Source organism: Enhydra lutris, unplaced genomic scaffold, assembly GCF_002288905.1.
Source record: "Enhydra lutris kenyoni isolate GAN:26980312 unplaced genomic scaffold, ASM228890v2 scaffoldscaffold22, whole genome shotgun sequence".
NCBI classification, from domain to species: domain Eukaryota; kingdom Metazoa; phylum Chordata; class Mammalia; order Carnivora; family Mustelidae; genus Enhydra; species Enhydra lutris.
The window spans coordinates 27244479-27268767 of record NW_019154106.1 but is presented as its reverse complement, the minus strand read 5'-3'; the positions used below and the strand labels follow the sequence as shown (position 1 = coordinate 27268767).

General features: G+C 49.9%; 1 protein-coding gene across 2 annotated transcripts; it reads right to left on the bottom strand.

Annotated features, from left to right (window-relative positions):
- Nucleotides 1–26: 26 nt before the first annotated feature.
- On the bottom strand, nt 27–23489 carry LOC111150066 (E74 like ETS transcription factor 5). 2 transcript variants are annotated; one of them, XM_022507400.1, is made up of 6 exons: nt 23369–23489; nt 13144–13377; nt 10081–10131; nt 2709–2777; nt 1158–1353; nt 27–715 (listed from the first exon to the last, which is right to left on the bottom strand). In XM_022507400.1, the coding sequence occupies exons 1-6, from the start codon at nt 23487–23489 to the stop codon at nt 619–621; spliced, it is 768 nt and encodes a 255-aa protein (XP_022363108.1). In that variant the 3' UTR covers nt 27–618. The 2 variants fall into 2 exon arrangements, with proteins under 2 accessions (XP_022363108.1, XP_022363109.1); XM_022507401.1 differs by lacking the exons at nt 10081–10131; nt 13144–13377 and having other exon boundaries at nt 619–715.
- Nucleotides 23490–24289: the final 800 nt, after the last annotated feature.

Below are 24289 nucleotides of genomic sequence, written 5' to 3'. Positions count from 1 at the left end.
TGCCCTCCAGAATGGGGTCCAAAAACACAAAAACAAAAACAAAATCAACAAAGCATGTCCCCTTTTCTTTTATTAATTAAGCAACTTTTCTATGGCATTTGGCTTTAATGATTTAAAATCTACAGTAGGTCTGTCTTACCCACATCTCACCCCCTCCTACCAAAATAACTACCAAAGAGTCACTTTTCCTGTTTTTCCTTTGCGAGCTGCCACAGTTAAATATGAGAAAACTTTTGAGCCTTTGGAAGGGGAGCCCCTGGTTGAATCTCAAATGGCAGAAGTGGGTCCTTTTTCTCAGAGTAGCACCAATAGCACGGGCTATCGTGTTTCTGTAACTCTCGATTAGGGGAGGAATGTTTGTCAGGGAACCACAAAAGACCATTCCTTCCTTCCCTTGGATAAGAAAACACAGAATTCCTTAAAGGGTTGCTTCACCGTGGGAGCAGACAACAACAACTCTGAATCCGAATGGAAGCTGAGAAGTGGAGAAATGTTAGCACATTTGCAGGTTAACACGGCGACACAACAACAACAACAACGAGACTTTCAAATGTCTATTGCGATGTGATTATTTGAGAAGACAAGAAATCCGTAGAAGGAACTTGATGATGGAGCAGATCATAGCTTGTCTTCCTGCCACCCGTGTGCATTTTTTCCAAACTTGTACACTAGCCTTCGGTCGACCCGTTCCAAAATTCCTGTTTTGTAGTAGTACCTGAGAAAGACAGCATAAGAGAAATGTGGGGAGACCCGCACCCCGGGAAGACAACAGAAACACTCTCCTCATTCCTCTCCGGTGACCAGGCTGGTTTTTGGTAACCCTGGTATTTCCACACCCTGTTATCAGCTTACACTTAAACCTTTCCCAGACACCTTGAAGGCTAAGCCTCACCACATTCAGATCAAAACGCATTTTGCATGTGTATGTGTGGGACGGCCGGCATTCAGAGTGATCCCCAGGGCCACTGCCAAGAATGAGAAGGACAGCGTGTCCGTTTACAAACTATAATCCCACCTGTAACTAAGAACCAGAGTGTTGTCTCATGACCTTTCGATTATCAAGGAAAAAGCTGCAAAAACATAGTTTAATTTTCTATGGCTGGCCGTTCTGTATAACTCTGCCCAAAGGCTCATGGTGTTTCATGCTATTAACTCACCTCAGAGCTCGGCTCAACTTTTCATACGTCATTCTGTCATTTTTCTTCCTTTGTCCCCACATCTTTGCCAGGGCTTCTGACTTTACTACCCGAAAAATACCTTGTTCCCTATCTTCCCATTCCAGAATACCGCAGTTTTCTTCAGGAGAGAGAAGCAGGTCTCGCACAAATTCCCATAGATGAGAACTTTGGAGGCCTTTTGAGAAAGAAAAAAAAAGTTACTTAACAGTTAAAAAAAAATTCTAAGAGTTGTACCATTTCTTATTAACTCCGAGAATTGCTGCTTTTTAAATGGGGATATTTTCCATATTATGACCAAGTGCTCTACTTGGACCTGCATTGGGCTGTGAAATATTTCTCTTCTATTAAAGCAATTGTAAGGGACACCTGGCTGGCTCAGTCAGTTAAGTGTCTGCCTTCAGCTCAGGTCATGATCCCAGGGTCCTGGGATCGAGCCCCGCATTGGGCTCCCTGTTCAATGGAGAGTCTGCTTCTCTTTCTACCCCACTGCCTCTCTCTCTCTCTCTCTCAAATAAATAGAATCTTTAAAAAAACAAAGCAATCATAAAATACACATACAGGAACACCGAATTTATACCGACTAGAAACACCGTGGCTCCCAGTCTGTCCTTGCTCTGTGGAACTATGGAATAATTCTTAGGAATTAATAAAATGACAGTCATATGATCTTTCTGACAGACAGTATGATGGTACTAATATCCCATAGCCACGCCAGTCTGGCAGACTGATCCTACAATGAATTTTTTCATGAGAAGCTGGTGTTTCTCTTGGTCCATTAGAGTTGTCATTAAGACCGGTTCTAGTGTCCAACCACCTGGGTTTGGGGCCTGAATTCACCTCTTTGTAGCTCTGTAATTGTAATCTCTCCAGTTATCTGTAAAATGGGACCAGAGGGTTACCTACCTCATGAGAGAAGTTGGAGGATTATGGTTTAACAATAAAGTGACTGGCATCGAGTGGGGCAGACTTGATTCGGCCCTGGGTAGGTCTGTCTTAGGGCCAGGAAAGGCTATGAGAATTGTGAACACATGGCGTTTACTATCATCCCTGAGGACTTAAGAGAGAAGGACCCTTGGAGTGCCTGGGTGGCTCAATGGGTTAAGCCTCTGGCTTCGGCTCAGGTCATGATCTCAGGGTCATGGGATCGGCCCCGCATCGGGCTCTCTGCTCAACAGGGAGCCTGCTTCCCCCTCTCTCTGCCTGCCTCTCTGCCTACTCGTGATCTCTGTCTGTCAAATAAATAAATAAAGAGAGAGAGAGAGAGAGAGAAGGACCCTTAGCAGACCGGGAGAAATAAACCCTTATTCAGAAATTCACCATGGTTAGACAATTTCTTCGCTTCGCCATTTTAATTCTCACAACATCATGTCCAAGTGAAAAGAAATGTAATTCTGATAACAGTTTATCTGCTGTTTTCTTTGGGGAGCCCCTGGTCCCCTTCAAACGTTCAGTGTCCAAGCTTATTAGAGTACTTTGTCTCCTGAACGGTTTTAGGAAATTAGAAATGAGGAAGGGCTTCGCTACACTTACTTGTTCGACTATGGCTGTGACAGTCTTGACTTTTGATGCCGCTTGTTTTCAAGCAGTTGGAATCAGCATCTGCAATAGAACGAGTTACAGCAATAGAACGAGTTCAGACCTCCAGGCACACCTAAATGAGCAACTATGAACTGGACACATTTGTGGTAGGAGATCCCACAGGAGGCGCTTTGGGGGTCATGAGGAGGTCGGAGGTGTTTGCCTTTGAAGGGGGCGGCATTTGTATTCAAATACTAGGGACCTGCCTGGTGCCAGGTTCTGGGCTCTGTGCTGGGAACGAGCGAGAACGAGACAGTTCTGGTCCCCATGCACTTGGAATTCAAGGACTCGTGGGCAAGGTACAATACAAGTCAAACAAGTCACTCATAGTGAGTGTTATGAAAGCAGCAAGACATGGGGTAGAGAATGAAGGGTTGGTGGGGGCTGCCCGCTTAGAGTGGCCAAGGAGGGCCTCGTGCGCAGGAGTCATCTACGCTGATGTGAGGAGGCGAGAGAGGCATCCAGAGGGAAGGAGCAGCACAGACAGAGAACCAGTGAGGCATGTGGTGTTCCCAGGGGCGGGGAGGAGGGGGGTTAGATGATGATGCTGGGGAAGCCAGCTGCCCACAGAGCCCACGGGGCCTTCCTTGCCAGCCCACAGTAAGCACTTGGGATTTTGTTCAAAGAATAAAGTGAAGACTTGGGAGTTTGACAAGATACACATTTTAAGAGAACTTCTCTGACTAGTGTGTGGGGAACACACTAGAAGGGACACGAGTAAAAGCAAAGAGACCAGAGCTTAGGAATAGCAGGAAGCAAGGCATCAACTCAATACAGAACTCAGTCAGGACTCATGCTGTAAGTAACAATCTGAGACATGTGCACAGCGTTATTTCAAAGGAGTATATGATATCTAAAAAAAAAAAGAGGTAGTGCCCAATCTCCCCAGCCTTGCCGCTCCCCTGGCTCACTTTGCTCTGGCCATACTGGCCTCCTGCCTCTTTCTGAGACTCCCCCTCACCTTCTACCCCAGGGTCTTTGCACGTGCCCTCCCTCTGCCCTAAGGCCTCTTTCTTTGGATATCCATGGGTTGGGCCCTCCTCTCAATCTTCACTCCAAGTCACCTTCTCAGTGGAATCACACACACTCACTCCTACCCAGCATTCTGTGTCTACTTCCCTTATTATTTTTTGGCCACAATACTTATCATCATCGAACATAGGATATTGTGTATTTATTTATTTAGTTCACTCTCTGTTCCCATCAGAAGTCAGGGATTCATGTTTCCAGAGGTATCCCCCAAACACGTAGCCCTGAGCATGGCACATAGTAGGTGCTCAGTAATGTACTGGGCAGCCGCTAGACCAGATGCTAGTCTATAGCAACCATATACACGGTATAGTCTAGTAGGTATATTATGTCATAATCTGGATGAAAGACTAAGTATGTTGTCAAGGAAAGGAATGGTGTCTCGTGTACCACACTGCTGCCCAGGGCAATCTCAGTGCCACTGGCTCATGTCATTCCCTGGCTTACCGTCCTGCGGTTGCTTCCCCATTGTCTCCCAGACGAAGGCCGCCATGCTTGTTAGGACTTTCACAGACTGATCCCCACTCAGCAATCTGGCCTTCTCTGCTGCTGCTGCCCAACTTCTTCCCTTCTGTTGGTTTAGAGGGTCCCGGTGTTGCTTGGCTTTCTCCTGCCTCAGGGCTTTTGCATGGCTCCCTGCTCCCTAGTTCCACTGAGCTGACTTGTACTCTCCAGACCTCTTCATAAAGTCTTCTCTGAACTTTCCGTCTGGGTTAGATCCCCTCTCTGTTCCACACACCGGTGTGTTCCTTAGTATCACAGCACTAGTCCACACCACTGTAAGGACAGACCTCATCTCTTCTCTACTATAGAGCACTTACTAAATGCCAGATGCCTGTTAAGTGCTTCACATACATTATCTGTTTCAGTCCCTGCAGCCACCCTATGTGGGACTAGGGCTACCTCTATTTTATGGAGGAGGAAATTGAAGCCCAGAGAGTCTAAGAATTTTATCCAGAGTGGTGGAGGCAGGGCTTGAACCAGAGCAGGTCTGTTCTCAGAATTACTACTCTATCTTGTCTTTCATAGTAGGTGTTCAATGCACACTTGGTGAATACTTATTAGCTGTGTTTGGTGAGTGTTTAGCATCGCCAGGCACTCAATTTCACCTGTCCTTGTGATGAACGTCTATTTCTGTGCCCATTTTACAGAGAAGTAAATGGAGGCACAGTGAGGCTCACTGCAGCTCATGCACTCATTCGCTCATTCATTCATGAGCGTTGAGCCACAGTGTGCTCACTGGTGCCGGGTGCCGGAGGCACAGGCCGAAGCAAGTCCCTGCTCTTGGGGACTTACATCCAAGTGGGTACAAACATCTAACGAACAAGCAGTAACTGTGGAGAATACTGAAGCAGGGTGAGGGTAGGGAGACATTGGGGGTAGGAGAAGGGGGGTGAGCAACCTTGCACTCTTAATTAGAGCCAGTGGACAAGACTCCGGACGAGGAGTGGGCAAGCAGCCAGCCCCGGGGAAGTTTGCGGGGCACAGTTCTGGTCACGTGCCAGGCCAGGGGCAGAGCCCAACTCTGCACCCAGGCCCACTGGCCTTAAGCCCTCGGCTCTAGTAGCTACGGCGCATGTCCGCTGGAACGAACAATGACAGGAACGCGGGCCTTCAGCTTTCAGGGTGCCCTCTGCACCTTTTTCACGGGCTATGGGCTGGAAGCGCATCGATGGGGAACACCAGGTCCATGCACCCAGGCAGGGGTGTGCAAAGCCCAAATGGAGGCCCTGGCGGACTCAGCTGACAGAGCCGCCGGGCGGAGGGGGTGCGAGCACGTAGGCAGGGCCCGCAGGGCAGTGACCGGAGGCGAGCGGGCGGCCCTTCTGCCTGCGGAGCGCCGTGCTGCCTGGCGCCACCTGCAGGGCGCGTCGAGCGCTGCTTCAACTTCATCTTTGAAGAGGAGAGAACGCAAACAGAGGCGCGAGATAAAACCAGGTGAATTCTGAAGCGGTGAGAAGACGGAAATCTTGCCCTGAAATGCCAAAATGGCAAGAAGAGGGAGGGAAACCTCGCCCTTTTCATGTGTGGGATTTCTCCTGTGTGCCGCGGATGAGGGATCTTTGGCTTGGTCGGCGGATCCCGGGACAGGTCAGTGTGATGTGGAGTTGTGTGGCCCGTGGGGGGTTTCTCCTTGTGGGTCTTGTCAGAGATGTCCCTATGTTGTCTGCTCCCAGTTCCCAGTGGTGGCTTTGATGCTACTCCCGGGTCCAGCTCGCTCTCCTGGGGGTGGCCGTGGGGTGGCCGTGGGGGCAAAGGCATAGTAGCTGTCACCAGCATAGCTGGGCTGAGAGGGGTCACCAAGTCACAACCTCCATGGTAGCCCCCGGACCCCACTGAACTCCCCTGCAGATGTCCCCTGCGCACTGGCGACAGTTCCCTGGACTCTGAACTATCTTCCTGTCAGAGGGGTCCCCGCAACTGGGCGGTGCCTGGTGTGGGGCAACATAGCCTGGGCTCTCTGCTGTCTGTGCGACTTGGAGAGGTTCGGTGCCTTGAGACTGGAGACTGTTGAAAAGTGGCCACAGGATATATTCTTGGTCATTGACTGAAGTCCCGAAGCGGAGACGGGGGCTGGAGGGGCAGTTTCCAAAACCAGCTCTTGATGTCCCCCAGGCCACGAGGGCTGCTAGAGAGCCCACCCTCCATGCCAGGAGGAGAAGCTCTAAGCCTCAGAACAAAAGGTTCCTGGGGCGACCCGAGGCCTGCAGGCTTGGTTTTCTGGCATTTTGTCAGTGGGGGTGAGAAAAGGGTGGGGGGGGAGGAGCAGAGACAAGTGGCAAATGGCTGGGGGGTATCACTTGGGCCAGCCCTATGGCTTCAGAGCTTGTCGGGGCTGGGCCCTTTCCGCAGGTACTGAGTTAAAAATCATCTTGTTCTCTGGGTCACTGCAGACCTGGGCCCAAACCTAGAAGAGTCTGGAGCCTTGGATCTCAGCTGAGGTGGGCAGTGGAATGAAGGGAAGGTTTTGGAGGTATGTGCACCTGTGTCTGCGTATGTGTGTGTGTGTGTGTACATATGCGCATGTATGTGTGTGTGTGCATAAGTGCATATGTGTGTGCATGTGTATATGGGAGTGCATACGTGTGTGCATGTGGTGAATGGCCCAATGTATAGAAGCACAGACTTCGAGAAAATGAGTTGGAATCTCATCTGTATACTTCTTTGCAAGTTCCTGCTCTTCTGGTTTCCTCAGATGTAAATGGGGGCAAGCATCCTACCTCAAGGAGTTAGAATGAGGATTCAGTGAGTTAGAGCAGGTAAAACCCTCCGCCCGGCGGTGCCCGGGACACAGGGCTCCATAGTTGGTCAGGGTAGATGTTCGTCTTTGCTGCAGACTGATGGGAATGCTGCTTGCAGCCCTAGGATGTCAGCTGTCCTTGTTGGCCCGGCCTTGGCCTCTGGCCAGCACATCTCCTTTCTGCATTGGGGGTGACCAAGATCACAAAACAACAGCCGGGCCATAGGCATCGTGATCATACATCCTGCATTTTCTAGAACAGGCTCATTGGATAATCTGTCAGTCCGTTGTCTTTGTTCTTATTAAACCACATGTTAGGGGCTCTGCTTTGGAAGAGCTGTGGGGGAGCCAGAGATGGGCCTCAGGGGCCACATGGGAAGACCACGGTTTCCTGGCTGTGGCAGTGGAGGCTGCCATTTGGCAGAGCTGTGGTGCTGCTTTTCAGTGTGCTCACGGACCACTTAGCCCTGAATTTGGTCTAGAAAAGGTGCCTCTCTCCTTGGTAAGCCTGGCAGGGCCTGCATGGGGCAGAGCCTGGGGCAGCTGCCATCACGAAGGGTTTGTCTCCATAGAGATGCCAGTTCAGAGCCCATGTCTTATCACCACCTTTATCTCCAGAAAATTCTCTCCATCCCTCCCATCACTTGGTCTGGGCCTCCACCATCACTCTGCCTCTTGGATAGCAGCCTCCTGGCTGGGCTCCTTCCTGACCAGATACGGCAATCTGGAGGGATCCTCTTAAAATACAGATGAGGTTTTATTGTTTCCTGTTTCAGTGGCTTCCAAGTCTGCTCAGAATGAAATCCAAACTCAAAAGCCGTATGTGACCTGCTCCTGCCCTGCTCTTGGCCTCAGCTTCCATTCCTCCTCCTGCTGTTGTCGCTGACGATCTACCAGGGTGCTATCCAGGAGAACCATGAAGCTGGAAATCTGAGCAGTCCCAAAAGGTAGCCACTAGCTGCCTGTGCTATTGAGCACTTGGAATGTGACTCAGCAGCTGAATTTTCACTTTATTTAATTTTAATTAAACTTCATGGCCGCCTGTGGCTACTGCTTACTGCATCAAGCCTCCTGGTTCTAGGTTTTTGATTCTTTCTCAAGGACTCCAAAACCGTTCCTGCCTCAGGGCCTTTGCACTTGCTGCTCATGCCCTGTACCCTTTTCTTCCCTCTTCCTGGCTAACTTCTGCTCATCCTTTAGACTTAATTTAAATAGTTCTTCCTCCAGGAGTTCTTCCCTTGTCCCCAGTTGAAATGTAATCTGTCTCCCATCACACAACACGTCACCCTGTCCTTTTCGTTTTTTAGTATCATCATACTTAGCCATTGCAAACTTACGACAGGGATTATTTGTTTAACATCTCTCTCTCTCTCTGCTTGCTTTATGAGGGAAAGACCAAGGTTGCACTCATTGGTGCAGCCATGGCACATAGTAGGTGCCTGGGCCTGGCTCATGGTAAGTGTATACTAAATGTTTGCTGAATGAATGGAAAGGGAGGCAGGGATGCATGAGGGGAAGAAGGGGTTAAGTGCTTCAGATTTAGCCACACCTGGGTTATTCGTCACCTTCCTAACCTTGTCACCTTTAATCTCTAAGCTTTAGTTGCTCTGTGGTACAAGGTCTTGTCTTACAGGGTTATGAGAAAGATTACCTGAACTTTACCAAGATTCTAGCACGGGGCCTGGCTCATTATAAGCACTTGGTGAATGCTAGCTGCCAATATTATTATTATTACTGTTATTGTTATTATTATTATTATTATCATTGCCATGACTCTAATTGGGGCTAGGCCTATGCTCAGGTAACAACTTTTAAAGAACTTATGGGACACACTATCTCTGCCGAGCTGTGAGGGAGGCAGGCTGGCAAAAAGATACCCATTTATAGGCAGAGGCACTGGTCAAACTCTCTGCTGCTCAGGAGTATGGCAGGTGCCTGCCCTGGGCTGGAGCCCCTAGACAGAATCAGTAATGGCCCCTGGGCCTCAGTGGGCTCCTTTCTTTCTGGGGGGCTTTGCCTGGACTGGGCTGGGTCATTCAGCAGGGTTTGTATGCCACAGACCACTGTGGATGGATGGGAAGGGATTCCAGGCCGGGCCAGGAAACTCCATGGGAGCTTTGTTCACAGGCAGGAGGAGAGGCTCTGCCCTCTGGCCTGAGAGTGGGGAAACATCACGTTGAAGGCAGAACTGCTCCTGGGAGGGCTGTGAGGGTCTGTGGGGCACGGCGGGCCTCTGTAAGTCTGCAGCGTGGGCTTGATGGACCCAACTATTCCTGTGCTAAAACTCTGAATGAGATAACCTGCTTTAACCACATAACCTGAATCTTCAGTTGATTGCTTGGGACTCTCAGGACAGGAAAAATATGTCATAAGAAACCATCCTTCCATGTCGGCCCCTCTAAGGCCTCGGGACCCCCCCCCCCCCCACAATACTCTGTCCTCCCTCTGCCGCTAAAGGGACTGAAGTCCACAGAGGGAAGGGGCCTGCCCAGGACCCACGTCTCCCAGTGGCCCCGAGGCCAGGGCCATTGTGTGGCACTCAGGAACCAAAAGCAACAACATCATCCTGTTTAAAACAATGAAAGCCTAAACCTCCATCTGCAAAAGCGAGACAGTGTTAATTCTCAGAATCAACAGGCCGCTGGAGGGCCTCCATCATCTTAGAATTACAAAGCTTGGTGAGCTTGGATGGAGACAGTGTCCACTGCGGAGCCCCCTGGGTTTAGTCATTATGGTAATTGTTGTTCACAGAGAGCCGTACTTGGAGCATCTGGGTCACAGACACTTCATATGTATTGTTTCTCTAACTCACCACAACCAGGGAGGGTCGCTCCGTTTTACAGATAGGGAAACTGAGTCTGGGGGAGGACGAGGAATCTGTACACCCAGACCCCACGCTCTGCCCCCCACATTTTCCCTGCTGTCTTCTCCTGGTCTGTGACTATTTTAGGTCATTAACTTCTTGGTTGTGGTAAAAAAAGAACCGTCAAGCCCATGCGCCCACCAGCGGCCTTGGGCACCACCGCCTTGGGCCGCCTGAACCTGGTTACTTACAGTCTTTGATGGCAGCCTTGGTCTCTTCAGTGTCAGTAAAGAAGGAGTAACCTGGGAAGGAAAAAGAAGTCCATAAACTGTACCAGACGATCCTGGTTTCCCCGCCTGGAGAGGGGCTGCCTGGGAGAAGGGGAACACTTAACTGTCCCCTCTGGCGGGTAGTTTTATTTCAGAAAGAACCTTCGAGAACACCTGGCTCTTACTAGGCCATGCTGAAGGCACCTTTGAGAGAGGACAGTCTCCTAGTTTTTAAAGGGCTCCCGGAGCGGGGCCCGAGGCCAGGCATTCCAGCAGGGGGACCTGGGCCCTGACTGAGGTGGGCTGTGTCACTGCCCCCAGTGTGACCTCACTCAGTCTCCGGGCAGATTGTGACAAGACTCCCACTGAGTGAGTTCCCCTTCCACTTCAGCTCGTAGGGTCCGTGGTCTGCAATGGGGCCTCCAATCCCTTGGGGGTTTGAATGCCATTATTATCTGTCAGGGGGCAGATGAACATAGGAAGCTTAAAGGCGTGCAAGACCCACTGAGAGGCTGTAATAAGAATTTGGGAGATTATGTTGGGGCCTTGGTTTGCTCCTCTGAAGAATGGGGTGGGCTGGGGGGGGGGCGCGGATTAAGAGTCTCAAATCAAGTTACCACAAGGAGGCACAGGCCAAGAGACACGTCTTTTCTAGCTTGGTGTCCAATAGGATTAACTTCCACTGACTGAGGGGCCTGGAACAGGACACATTTGTAACTGTTTTATTCAGAAAATGTGCCATTTTCTGATGGGTTCCGGTCAGCCAGGGCTCCTGGGCGCACTCTGCCTGGAGGGCTGCCCAAGAACAGGTTGGAGGACTGACCGATGAGGGACCCATTCCACTCCTACCGTGGAAGCCACCCATTGGCCCCTGCCCTCCCTGCTGGCCTCACCCTCCAGTGACCAGTGTCCCTGTGTTTCTGGGCCCTCGAATTCTATTGAGATGCCTCCTGAGCCAGATATCACACTGGGCCCTACCCCTGTGTAACTCCTTCTGCTGTCCAAACCGCCGGAGTCCTAATCCAGGCAGTAAAAAAAGGCCTAAACTAGGTAATAATCAGATTACCATCTAACTTATTGTACAAATGCAGATGCTTTTGAGAATGAAGCGCTGATAATAATTAGTCTGTGGTAACAGGTGAGACAGCATGTTCCGGGAACACTGAGATGCTGTAAACTCTGCTCTCAACACATGTATTATGATCGCGATACGTAGTGTACATTCCTGCTTGAGGAACATTGAAGGAGGAATTACAGTGTGGCGTGGCGTGGTGTGTAGGTAGTTCTACTCCACACGGTAAGGACCCTGGCCTGAAATTCCTCCACTGGAGTTGGCCTAGTGACCCCAGGGATGCCTCAGAATAAGAAGAGGCAAAATACAGCCTGTTGGAAAAACAATTGTGTTTGGCTTGTTTTGTGTGGGTCCTGAGGTGACGGTGCCCAGAATAGGGATTCGAGGATGTAACAGTGTCAGGGAAGGGAGGCGCCCAGGCTGAGAGACTCCAGCATAGGGGCTGCAGGGGTCTGGAGACAAACTTGACTGACGTGATGTTTGGCAAAGGCTGGCAATGCCAAGCTGCATCCCCTCTCAAGATAGAACACGTCCCTCTCCGTGGCCCGGGGATTTTCCGGCAAAGCGGTTCCCTCAGAAGGTTCTGAATGGAACCCCTCCCTGAGCTACTGTGATTTGTTCAGACTTTCTCCTTTTTGCGGAGGGCCCACTCTATGCTCTGGGCCACTGCTTCTGGCAGGGTGCTGTCACTGGCTGTCACAAAGCCAAGACTGGACAACGATGGACAGCAGGTCTGTTGGTCCCTTCCTCACCCCTGGTGGGTCATGGTTCCCAGGTCAGAAGCTGAGAAGTAAGTGGCCCAGGGCCAACATCTATAGCTTTCCTGCCCTTGGGCATCCATGCTGGGGGAGAGCAAAGGGAAAGCAAAGAATTTTAGAGTTGGAAGATCCTCTGTGGTTTTCTGGCCAAACAGGAATCCCTGCCTCAGCATCCCATCAATCAGGGGGCGATTAGCCTGCTTGATTATCTCTAGTGATGGGGAGCTTCTTATCTTTAGTATCTTCCTGAGGCAGTCTTTCAAAAAAAAAAAAAAAAGAGGCTAAATTTTAGAAGTCTTTCTTAAAATTGAACTGAGATGTGATTCCTTTATTTTTTAAAATATCTTTCCCCTTGGTTATATTCATAATGACAAAAACAGCTGCCATTTACTACATTTGCATCGTTATGTGCTGCTTCGGGTCCTGTTTGACAGAGTCCTGTCACCCGTGAAGGTGTGTGTTATTATCCCACTGTCCAGACGAAGTCAGAGGACCTGTGGCTTCAGAGTGCTGGAGTCAGGGTTACAACCCAGATCCTTCCAAACTCAAAGCCCTTCCTTTGTGTTGACTTTCCATAAAGCAGCTGTGTGTGCTGTGTGACCTTGAAGAAGTCACCCGATCGCTTGGGACCTTAGTTCCTTTATCTGTGAAATGGGGACACAGAATTACATGTTCTCAAAGAAACCTTTCCAGTCTGAAAACACCTGTTCATCCACATTCTGGTCTTGCGGGGCCTGATGAAATGTTAACTAATCCCACTGGCGCCACCTTCCGGCCGTTTGATCCTTGACCATTAGGCAAGCGCGGATGAAATGTCAATGTCTCTTCTGGAAACGGAAAGGCAAAGGGTCTAGTTCATTTTCTTCTCCTCCTGCCTATGAAAAGTTGAACAGAAACCCCCTTTCCCCCCGTGTCTTCTGGTGGCAAATCTTAACAGAATACATTATTTTGTTGTATCTGCCTGGTTCCTGAATGTCTTTTTAGGTTTTCTTTTCTTGCTAAGAAAGTACTCAACTTGCTTCCTTGTAACTTGCTCCTTCTGACCTACAGTCTCTAATTCTAGCAAACAAGCACTTCCAGGGATTGAGAAATGTGGGTTAAGGGCGTTCCAGTTCCTGAGATCCCCGGTGTGAGTGTCAAGGTGGGGAAGGACCTCCGTGGTCACGTGGCCCCACCCCCGACCCCTCCCCCTGAGGCCCGGTCCCGGACACTGACCTTGCGAGCGGATGTTCTGGAGGATGAAGTAGAGGTACTCCCCGCAGATGCCGGCCGCCTCGATGAATTCGTCCTGTGTCATGCTGCACAGCTGCGGGCCACTGATGTTGAAGTGGCAGAAGGAGATGCAGTTGGCGTCCAGCTTGTACTGGTCGCAGCAGAACTGGAGCCATTCCCAGACATGGCGCTTGGTCCAGTACTCGGGGTGGACGGACGTCCAGTAGGAGTCGCAGGCTACGGCAGGAGAGAGAGACAAGTGAGGGACCGCGGTCACCAGGAAAATGTCCAGGGGGCCCCCTGAAGGAGGCTCCCATCAGGTTATCATCTACATCCCTTGGCTGTGAGTTAAAAGGGCCTCCGGCTTTGGGGTGTTCTTTGGGGGCCCAGGTTTATCTATTCCACTGCACAACCCAGAAGAGACTGGATCTTCCGGGTGCACCTTGGGCCAGGAGAGAGACGGACCTGTGAGAAAACCTGTCATGGCTTGGGAGTGCTGGGGCCTAGTTTTGGTACTTGGAAAGGGGGACTAGAGGAGAAAGGGAAGAGCAAGGCCCTTCAGTGTGGTTGGGTTTCAAACAAAAGGGTATCCAGAGCTCAGTCTTTGGCGCCCGACAAGCCTGGGTTCACACCCAAGCTGGGCTGCTTTTGATCTGGGCAAGGCCGTAGACAGTTAAGCCTCAGTTTCCTCATCTTTGCAATGGGTATAATATGCCCAGCTCACAGGGCTGTTACACAGTTCGGAGTGGACATGTGTAAGCTATGTAGTGCCCAGAAAACGATCAACCAGTTTGAGAGTTACTAAATGCCTACTGTGTGCCAGGCACAATTTGAAGCTGATTTGATTCCCTCTGCTCTTAGGCACAGTTGCCAACACTAGCTGCCGGTTTGTGCTCTGCCTCTGGTCCTCTTGGGCCGAGGGCCTCAAGCTGGTGAGACGTTGCCCAGAGGCCAAGGGAGCTGTGGAGAAGAGAGAAGTCGGGGAGCTGGTTGTATTGTTGCTTTTGTGGTTTTGATGATGTTTTGAGGAATTTCCATCCCAAAGCTGAGACACTTCACTCCTTCAAAGGAGCCCCATACAAACCCAGACAGAGGTGGGCACCATTTTGTCTGGGAGGCTGAGAAATGGCCATGGGCCTGGCTTGGAACAGAGATTGGGTGTACCACAGTTCTGTCCCAATGCAAGGAGAAACAGAAAGGGTGGCATACAAGGGGTGTGGAGGAAGTGAGATACCAGGCACTTGGTTAGTCCCTCTGACACACAAGTCTTGTGGCTGCCATGGTGCTCATTCATTTATTCATTCATTCGTTCAATAAATGAGCTTTAGTCTCCTCATTGGCAAGATGGGATAATGATAGCACCTATGTCATAGAGTTGTTCTGTGGATTAAATGAGCTACTATATGCGGAAGTATTTAGAACAGAGCATGGAATATTCTAATGCTATTACTGAGATTGTCACTGAACACCTGTTATGTGTAAAGCAACAAATTGTGAGCTAAAGATTCATGGTAAGAGGTTTGGTCCTTGTCCCCTGGAAGATAACGGATTATGAACCTGAGGGTCACAGAAGACTTGCCCTAAAACCCCCAGCTAGTGTGTGGCAGAGCTAGGATTTAAACCCTAGTCAGAACTTGAAAGCCGTTGCTCTTCCCATTCCGTCATACTGGTCCTCAGAGCATCAGGGCAGAGAAGAGATAAAACAGGGAGAGGCAGGGGCAGACAGAGAACTAGAGAGAGTGAGAAGGCCTGAGGAGAATGGCAGAGAGGAGAGTGTGGCTCAGGCTATGTGAACGACAGAAAAGGTCACTCATGAGCTAGACACCACAGCAAATATCAACCAGGCTATTCTGATTCTCCCATAATGTTGCATGTACTGCCACTGTCCCCAGTGAGTCTGTGGCACTTCCAATCCCAGGGAGGAGAGATGTTCTCTGCCCTGTCAGGGGTATTGCTTCCTTGGGAGCAACTCCTGTGTGTCAGCTGCTTACGTTCCTGAAATCCTCCCAAACAGGTATGATTTCACAAAGGAGGAAACTGAGGCTCGCCCTAAAACTCAGAGCCCTCCCGGAAATCTCCTTTCCCACCATGGAGTGGATTGAGGGGTTATCAACTTAAACAATAGATTTGTTTTAATTTATCTTACATTTTTAATCAGAATTTTATATGCATGTGAGTAAAGGTTTGGTATTCTGCCAGGATGGTTGAGGTCAATGTTGTTACCTGTCCCTGGTGGGTAAGGAGATTAGGGGGCTGGCTCTCTCCTTACTTGCTGGTTGCTGCCTAGAGCTGGCCTACTAGCCTGCGGGGGGGCCCCTTGCGGCCAATAGGGTCTCCTGAGAAAATAGGGTGGCCATTCTCAGGTCTGGTCTGCACTTTCATCTACTGATTTCTGGCTTGAGTAAACCTAGGGGGCCTTTGACATTCCTGGTATTCTGATGAGGGATGTTTATGAGCCTTGAAATTCTACCATCCTTGGTTCTGAGCTGAGCCCCCAACAGAGATGGCTATCGGTGTGTAGCACTTGGAGGACAGACTTTATTTCTTTTCATGGAAAGATTTCGCCAAGTCTCCATTTCCTCCTCTCTCTACTTCCACCCCCTTGTTATTTTCTTTGGCACGTGAAGAGGGCCATGTTGTTTCTGGAAGCCAATGGGCCTAGAGGATTCGGAGAAACGCCCGGGTGGAGGTGGGCACTGACATGAGGAGGTGTTGCTGGCAGGCTCACCTTCCTTTCAGCTCTTTCCTTTGAAGCTCACCCACAGAGCAGGCTTTGTGTGTGGCTCCTTCTGGAAGGAAGCCAGAGCCAGAGCCAAGCATGGCGGGCTCTCCTCACCAGGAAAGGCCTTCCCCCAGCCTTGGGAGCTGAGAGGAAAATGGCTGTTCTCACTACATGGAGGGCAAAGAGAGCCAGCATCATGGAGTGCTTTCTGGTTGTGGTGTGTTTCTATGGTCCTGTCCTCACTAGAGGGGTGCAGAGGTGAGACCAACAGAGGTGAGCAAAGCCTGCTTCATCTGGCCTCTGCTTCATCTGGCCCCATCGTTCCCTCAGGATTGCTCCTGGCCCGGAACAAGGGCTCCATCTACCTTCTCCTAACTGATTCCTACTCATCCTCAAGACCACAGCTCACGCCCCCATCTCAGAGAAACCTCCCATGCCCACACCTCAGGTGTCCTTCTCAGAAGGATTCATGCCTCACACCCCGCCCCCGCCAGCCATGAACTGCACACAGCTGGCCAGATCTGCTTTGCTCACCCTGAGTCAGGAGTGCTTGGGGACTGGCCTGCCCCACTGTGGGTGCCCAATGAGTGTAACCGACTGGCCGAATGACCAAGGCTCATTATCCCCACTTTATAGGTGAGGAAGAGGAGGTTCTGGGGGATTGTGTGACTCTACGAGGGCCATATGGCTAGTCATTAAGGAAGTTAGGTCCAAAGCAATTCTTCTCTCTTTAAATGTGAGAATTTTGTGTCATATCATGGCCTCACTATTCTTGGTTGAGGAGGACCAAGTTGGACACACATCTCCAAGACTGAATGAAAAAGATTTGGACAAAGGCATATGTACACATTACATATATATACATATATATATATATATATAAATGTAGAAGATATATATATATCTTTTACATATATATAAATTTAGGTTACAAGAGGTTTAAAAAATCAGAAAAAGGATGAGACTCTGGTGATGACAAGGTTTGCAACCTCTGTGGTGACATGAAGACCCTATTGCCACTTGGAAGAGATAAACTCAGAGTAAATAAAAGTAGGGTTATGCGCCCACAGGATATGTTATCTTTAACAAATTGTGTTGTCTGGAAATACAAAGTGTTTTTCTCAGTGCATCGAGCATTTATAAAATAACCAAAACCCTTTGGAGAAGCTGAGCATTGAAACCTTTCTGCCTGTGTGGACGGGGTTGGGGATGAACCACTTCCCCTGCCTGGTACCCTTAATCTAAATGTCCACAGGCCACTATTAAGCACGGTCTCAGTCAGCTCCTTTGAAGTTGGAAGTAGGTCAGGACATTTGTTCAAGGGCCAGCTACACTGGGAGGAAGAACTGAGCAGCTAAGGGGGTTTTCAGCAATTCCGGGGGAGGGGGTGGAATTCTCACAAGTGATGCTATAACTTGGGATGTGTTTAAATTCAGAGGGAGCACTTAAGCCGGTAGAGCATGGGAGGCACACCCAAATGCCCACACAGTCAGCAGGGAATGTCCACAGAAGGTGCTTAGAACAGAGGCAGGCATGTAGTAAGTGCTCATTAAATACCATTCATGTATACTTGTTAATATTGGGGCTAGCCATATAACTACTTTATACTTTCTCAAATACTTCTAATATGTTGTGTGTGTGTGTGTGTGTGTGTGTGTGTGTGTGTCTGTGTAGGTCAGCCACTTTGTTCCTTTCTAGAGATTTGGATTTATTTTCTTTACAAAAACTGAGGAAGTTATATTATAAACGAAGCTAATTTGTCCTTGAATAGCCAGCGTGAGTGAGGTGGCCAGTACTGCTCAAAATGTGGGGATATTGGCCAGTCTGTGTGATTTTGTAAAATGCTTGATGCTCAGGTCACACATGAGACCCATGCTTCTGAGACTGGGGTGGAGGGGCAGGGGCTAATTCCCATCCCCCTCGCCTACAGTGGACAGAGGGTGACAAGGGTAACTGTGCCCACATGATTAATGCCTGTGCATCTCCCGTGGAAATGCCAGAGAGTGGGTCCAGTAATCCACGACTTTCATTCTTTGTTATAGACACCTGTGGTCTTCTGAATCTTAGGCAAAGTGCTCTTAAAAAAATTCTAGATCAGTCCCTTTGCCATCTCTTCCAAATGGATTGCTGCCCCGAGCCCTTTCTACATTGACCAGCACTGTTCATTTTGGGGGAACCTCCCTTGAAGCTGAAATGTGGGGGAGAGTTTGACTTTTCTTATTACAACAACATAGATATGCAGCAGAATGCAAAATCGGTGAGACCAGAGATTGTGAGAGTCGTTTGAGCTTAGAGCTCTGAGTTAGGTCCCCGGACCTTCTGCAGGAGAACTCGGTCTTTCTCCTCTGCTGATCGGGGAGCCTCGGTGAGAGGCTCTGTGATGCTAAATGAACCTGCCAGCTCCCGGAATTCAATCAGACTCTCGTTCCCATCCTCCATTCCATGGTTCCATCAAATGACCTGAAGAGGAAGGGACCTGCAGGGAGGGGCCTGGAAGAGAGCTGAGGATTGTGTGGATTTAACTGAGTGTGGGCTGGGGACAGGACCTCCCCGATTTGCAGTTCTGCCTCCTCATTATATTAGCTGTGAAATCCTAAAGGAGTTTCCTAACCTCCCTGGACCTCAGCTTCCTTCTACGACAAGAACAATAGTGCATACCTTGTAGGAAGTTTGCTGTGAAAAGGAAAAGAAATGATACACGTAAAGAACATAGCCCAGTTATCTGGAGGACAGTAAGCCTTCAATACAAGTCACCTGTATTCGTTACTATTACTGTGTTTGTTCTCCAGGGAAATGAGGCCTTCCTCCCTCTGAAGCCTTGGTCTAGCTGAGGGACAAGCAGAACAAAGCAAGCCCAGGGCTCAGCGTGGGGAGGCAGACAGTCTGGGTCAGAGGAGGCCCGAGTTTGACAGCCTGGACCATAATTAGTATGATTTATTAGCATAGGGAGTTGGGAAAGTTTTTTGCCTGGGGCCGCACTGGAGAGAGCCGGCGAGTGGACTGGGTACCACGGGACATCATCAATTGTGGCTTTGTCACCGAAAGGAAGGACTTTATGGGCAAGGGGAGCCTGAAATGAAAAATTGCTTCCAGGTTTCCTCCCAGAGATGGTTGAGCTCCATCCAACAGCCCTTCTTGGCATTCCTTCCAAGCCTGTGGAATGATTGTCCATGAGATGGTGGAATGGGAGGGAAGTCCGGAGTAGTTTAAGGAACTGGATAGAGAAGAGACTAGAAGGGCAGGTGGGGATCAGCATAGAGCTACAGCCTGGGGCATGTGGGGTTGGGAAGGCACAGGGAGCACCACGCCCCAAGTGGTCCCGAAGCCCCAGCTGCCCAGAAGGCTCAGGCGTGTGGAGGGTGGGCTGCTTGTGGTGAGTGCTGAGGTCTCTCTCTGGGGCTGCTCCCAGGATAGGATCATGAACACGGGCCCACCTGACACTCTTCAGTGATTTTGTTGATTTGTCTGGTTTTGATTTAGAAATTCTTAGACTCTTGCATGAGCTTTTGGACTTCTATACCCAGCACATGAATCTTGCTGAGAAAAGCCCATGTAGCACCCAAATGCCTTGTCCCTGATCTTCTGGATGTTAATACCCGAAAGGCTTTGCACCTTTTCAGATAAAATTCCTTCTTTAAATAAAATTTCCCAAGGTATAGCAACAGCTGACACATTTTTCGAGCACCTAGGATGCAGCAGTTAGCGTGCTGTCCTCTGTGCTCATGTGAACCCTCCCCCCGCACATGCCACCAAGTCCTCTGAGGAAGTGGCAGGGCCGGAAGTAGGTCATGTTAAGTGTTCTCCAGCTCCTGCTGCTGGAACTTAGTGCCTTTGAGGTGCAAGAGCTTTGCTTGACGGCGGGGATGGAGAGCGGGAGCTAGAGCCCGGCCTCCTGAACCATCACCCAGGGTCCTGAGGGACCTCTCAGGAACCCCTGGAATGGCCCTAATCTAGAAAGTTCTGCTACAGACAAAGTGGAAACCAGAATCCAAAGCAGAGGGGCACCGCATGTCGGCGTGGTCACCTCAGCAAACAGGGGAAGGGTGAGTGGGTGTGTGGAGGTTCACGGCGGAGAGCCAGAAATGAGGTGTTGAGGTCAGGGTACCCCATGACTTGTCAGAACTTCAGTGGAGAAATCATCTTTAAAAAGTATCATACGCTTGTCAAGGTCAGACAGCCGGCCCTGCACACTTCGATCAACTTTTCCAGTATCGCTAGTTCTTTATTTTGAGAGAGCAGAAGGGAAGGCCTGAGGGAGTTAATGAAATTCTAGAGTATTTTGCAATCTGTGACAGTCCACTCCAGGGTCTTGCAGGGAGGCCAGGCAGAAGGCCTGCTTCAAAGAGCAGGTCTGATCCTTTGTGGTTAGCGTGTGGCAGGCCCAGAATTGGCTGCTGTCTGCTAAAGCCATTGGAAAAGGTTGTGAAGACAGCTGGTTTTCCAGACTAAGCTGATTATTCCTCCCTGCCCTCCTGTAGACATTGTTCTTCTAGTGGACACATCATTCCTTTCTCCCTTTCTTTTCCCTTTGGTCTCGAAATACCGAAGCTGTCACATCCTGAATTGGAAAGGATGAGACGGGGCCCTTTGCTGCTTTGGTTCAATAGGAAAAATGAAGACGGGAGAGAGACCCAGCTGTTTTTCCACTAGCGGGGGGAGTTGTGAGGTGTTCCTGGCAATGGTGGGCACCTACCGAGTGCCTGGCATGTCATGAAACACTTCATCTGTGGCACAGCAGGCCTCCCAGCCCTAGGTGGCTGATGTTTTTCCAGTTGGGAAAGTATATCTCCAAGTTATTAGGAAAAACCTGCCAAGGTCATGGCGTCAGTGGTTTGTGGCAGTGTCGGCCTGGGGAGCCTGGACGTGGACAGGAAGCTGCCACGGGGACAACTGTGAATTCAAGGTGGGATCTCCTGTGGGGCTGGGGGATGTCTCACTGGCCACAGACCACGGAGAGTTTGCAGAGCAGTGTACAGAGGCGAGTCTGCTGTCCCCTGCTGCCTCCCTCTCAGAGAGGACTCGGATGGAGGGGTCACCTCTCTCGGAAGGAAAGCACAGAGGCCAGACCAGATATTCTTCCCATGGGGCGTGTTGGTTCTGAGGACGGCCACGGCCTACAGGGCCCACCCAGTGTCCAGGCAGCTCTCAACTATCCTGTCGCAATCAACTTCTCTCCACCTTTAGGAGGTCAGAGACAGTCAGCTCCTTCGGGAATCCAGAGAGCCAGGTGGCCAGTCAAAAGCCGGGTTCCTCCCTCAGGGAGGGTGACTCCTGCGGGATATTCATGCCTTGGCGGGACTTTGTCTTCTCTCAATGGGTGGTGGGAGAAGAGGGCTACAGCTGTGATGCAGGAATCAGAGAAGCTTCTGGAAGGGGTCTTAGCAATGACCAAGTCCAACTTCTCATTAGACTGTTGGAAATGCAGAGGCCTCAGACAGGAGAAGGCTGTGTCTTTATGTCTGAGACTGTCAGGTATCAGCCCCATTGGCAAGCCTACTGGTGTTCACTTCTGTTAACCCTTCGTTTTTGTTGTTGTTGTTGTTGTTTACTGTGGTAAAATAGATCTAGAACTTACCATTTTAACTCTTTTTTAAGTGTAGAGTTTGGTGGCATTAAGTCAATTCACAAGATTGTGCCAACCATTTCCTCTGTCCGTCTCCGTGACCTTTTCATCTTCCCAAACTGAAATGAGTCCTTCATTTTAAACCCCCGTGTGTGCTTGTCCTGCACCTGACTGTGGCCCAAACACCTCCCACATAATAATAAACACCCTGGTAACAATTCTATGAGGTAGGCGTTCTTGCTATCTCCTTTCACAGATGAGAAAACGAAGGCACGAGAAGCTGTGGTGCTACAGTTAACAAATCTCAAAGCCAGACTTTGCCTTTAGGCTGCCCAGCTCTGAAGTCTGAGCTCTGGATGACTACAGAAACTGCTCCAAGGCCTGGAACTCCTCCCTGGGGCAGGCAGGCCATCCCTTCCTGCCCCCCTCTCCAGCTGGCAGAATGGGCAGGAAGAGAGGGCTCCCGGGATGGCAAGTCCCTGCTATGCATGTGTGGACAGAAGGACCTTCTCCCTGGACCCTGCCATCATGGGACGCAGGGGAGACAATGGGGACACAAAAGCTTTCATTTTCCTCCTTCAAACTTAGCCTCAGCCCAATATTGAGGGTCAGAAATAGAAGACATTCTTCATTTTCTTTCTGGGGATCAAAGTGTTTCTTAGGCCTAAAGGAGATTTGGACTATGTATCTGGCTGACTCAGAACCCTTCAGATAGGGTGAGAGACACGCTGTGCGTGCGCGTGCCCCTGCGTTGGTGGTGCGAGCGGGTGTGGGGCTGGATTATGGAGGGAAGCACCCCAAGTGTGTCTGTGATGCCCTGGCCTCTGGTCGGAGGCGGGGGCTTCCTTCTGATGGGGGCCTTTTCGCAGCGTCCTCAGAGGCTTGGTCTCTCCTGGACCCAACTGCCTCCTGCCCCCGAGTGTGGGCCATGCCGAGCCGGAATGCCTGGGGTTAAGGCCTGGGAGGACTGACAGCCTGGTGAGGACTTACCTCACAAGCCTCAGGGCGTGCACCTGCCAGGCTTGCTGGGTTGTGCAGTCACCTGAGCACCTGGGGACAGAGGCCCTCAGGGAGATGCTGGGGCCAAGTCAGCAGGCCCTCCTCTGGCATGGGATCTGCACAAGGCCCCATGCTTCCTTTGTAGGCAGAGAAGACCCGCCGAGAGAGGAGGTAGGGTGGGAAGGCAGGCCTAGTGGATGGCGTGGGGATTCATGTCTACTGAGCGCATGCTTTGGGCCGAGCCATATATTTTACGCAGTTAGGCTCCCTTAATTCTCACAGTGATTCTCGTCATCCCTGCTTGAGGGATAAGGAAACAGAAGCTCCGAGAAAAACAGTCATATTCATATCAATAGCTGCAGGGCAACGTGGTTAGAAGATGATTTAGAAGATGACTGTGTAGATAGTTAAGAGGACAGGTGCTCAAGTCAACTTGCATGAAACCTAAAGAGCCATAACACCTTGGATAAGTCATTGACCTTTCTGTGCCTCAGTTTCTTCATTCATAAAATGGAAATAATAACCAATTCATTTCTCATAGGGCTGCTGTAAGGATGAGATGGGTGCTTGGCACAGGGCCTGAATCACAGCTACTGTTCAGCAAATGTTAGCTAAATCCATGATATCAAGAAATCACAGCGTACTAGGCTCTGGGCTAAGGTTTTTGCTTAAATATAATAACTAAAAGAAATTGATTCAAAGGCATTCGTAGAGTCCCCCAAGGCCACAGAGCTGGGAAGAGGTTGGGGTGAGGATTCCAGTGCTTTTCTCCCTGCAGAAGCTTCCCCTCCTGCTGCCCAGATCTCCACCAGTCCTCTGCCCTGAACACCGGTGAGAGCTGGCACGTTCCAGCCCCCAGCATGGCCTTGCCGCCTCCTAGAGGCCAGCGCCACCTCCCACCCCAGCTCTTCCCAGCTCAGATGGGCTTCTTCAGGTTTACGCACCTGTCTGATGCTCAAAGGCAGGGTAGTACTCTTCATTGCTGAACAGATCAGTCCACGACATCAGAGGGTCGCAGAAGGACGTGTTGGGCAGGAAGGTACTGTGTGTCACCGAGTCCAACATCACCCTACAAAGGCAGGAGAGGGCTGAGAGGAGGCAGACGAGGGCCGCACAGGAGCCCCCCGCGGGGCACACTTGGTTTTTAATAACAAACACGCAGCCATCTAGGAACTGGGCAGCCCTCTAAGTGCTTGCCACAACGACGTTACTCAATCCTTCTCGCATCCTGTGAGGTTTGTACATCTGCTCCCATCTTATATACAAGAAAATCTAGATAGTGGGGTTGCAACAGGTGCCCACGTAACATGGCCCGTAAGTGGCTAAGTTCAGGGTTTGACATGGAGATTCTTAGGACGCAATGCTGCCTCTTTCTTTACTTTTCCTATTGGCTCACAGGTGACCCCTGAACTCCGGGTTATAAGGTCAGCCATATGCTTCTGAAGGCCAGGCAAGTGTGGCTATATGTTAATACACCCCAAACCCTTACCCCCAATTCTGAAATCCACAAGCTCTGAAAAGGAAAGTATGTGTTGTGTGTGTGTTTACAGACTCATTTCCCACAAAACACAAAACAAAACGAAAACCAGTCCTAAATTAGTTATATAGTTTTATATACTGTTACATATATATTATATCCATAAATCTATATTCAGGCATATAAACCATGTACTAAACATAGATACACACACACACACACACACGTATATGTATATAAGCAACATATTATAACTGTGTACATTATACATATGCTATATAGTTTTGTAATTATAGTTATAATTTTGTTTATTCTACTAGATGAATATTCATAAGATATGTAAAATACATATGCCTCCTAGGAGGAATACCCCGACAAGAGGATTCTG

Coding starts and splice junctions, on each gene's coding strand:
- LOC111150066 (XM_022507400.1), bottom strand. CDS start 23,489: ATGTTGGACTCGGTGACACACAGTACCTTCCTGCCCAACACGTCCTTC. Junction 10,132..13,143: donor CCAGAACATCCGCTCGCAAG/GTCAGTGTCCGG, acceptor TTTCCTTCCCAG/GTTACTCCTTCTTTACTGAC. Junction 1,354..2,708: donor TCACAGCCATAGTCGAACAA/GTAAGTGTAGCG, acceptor CTTTCTCAAAAG/GCCTCCAAAGTTCTCATCTA.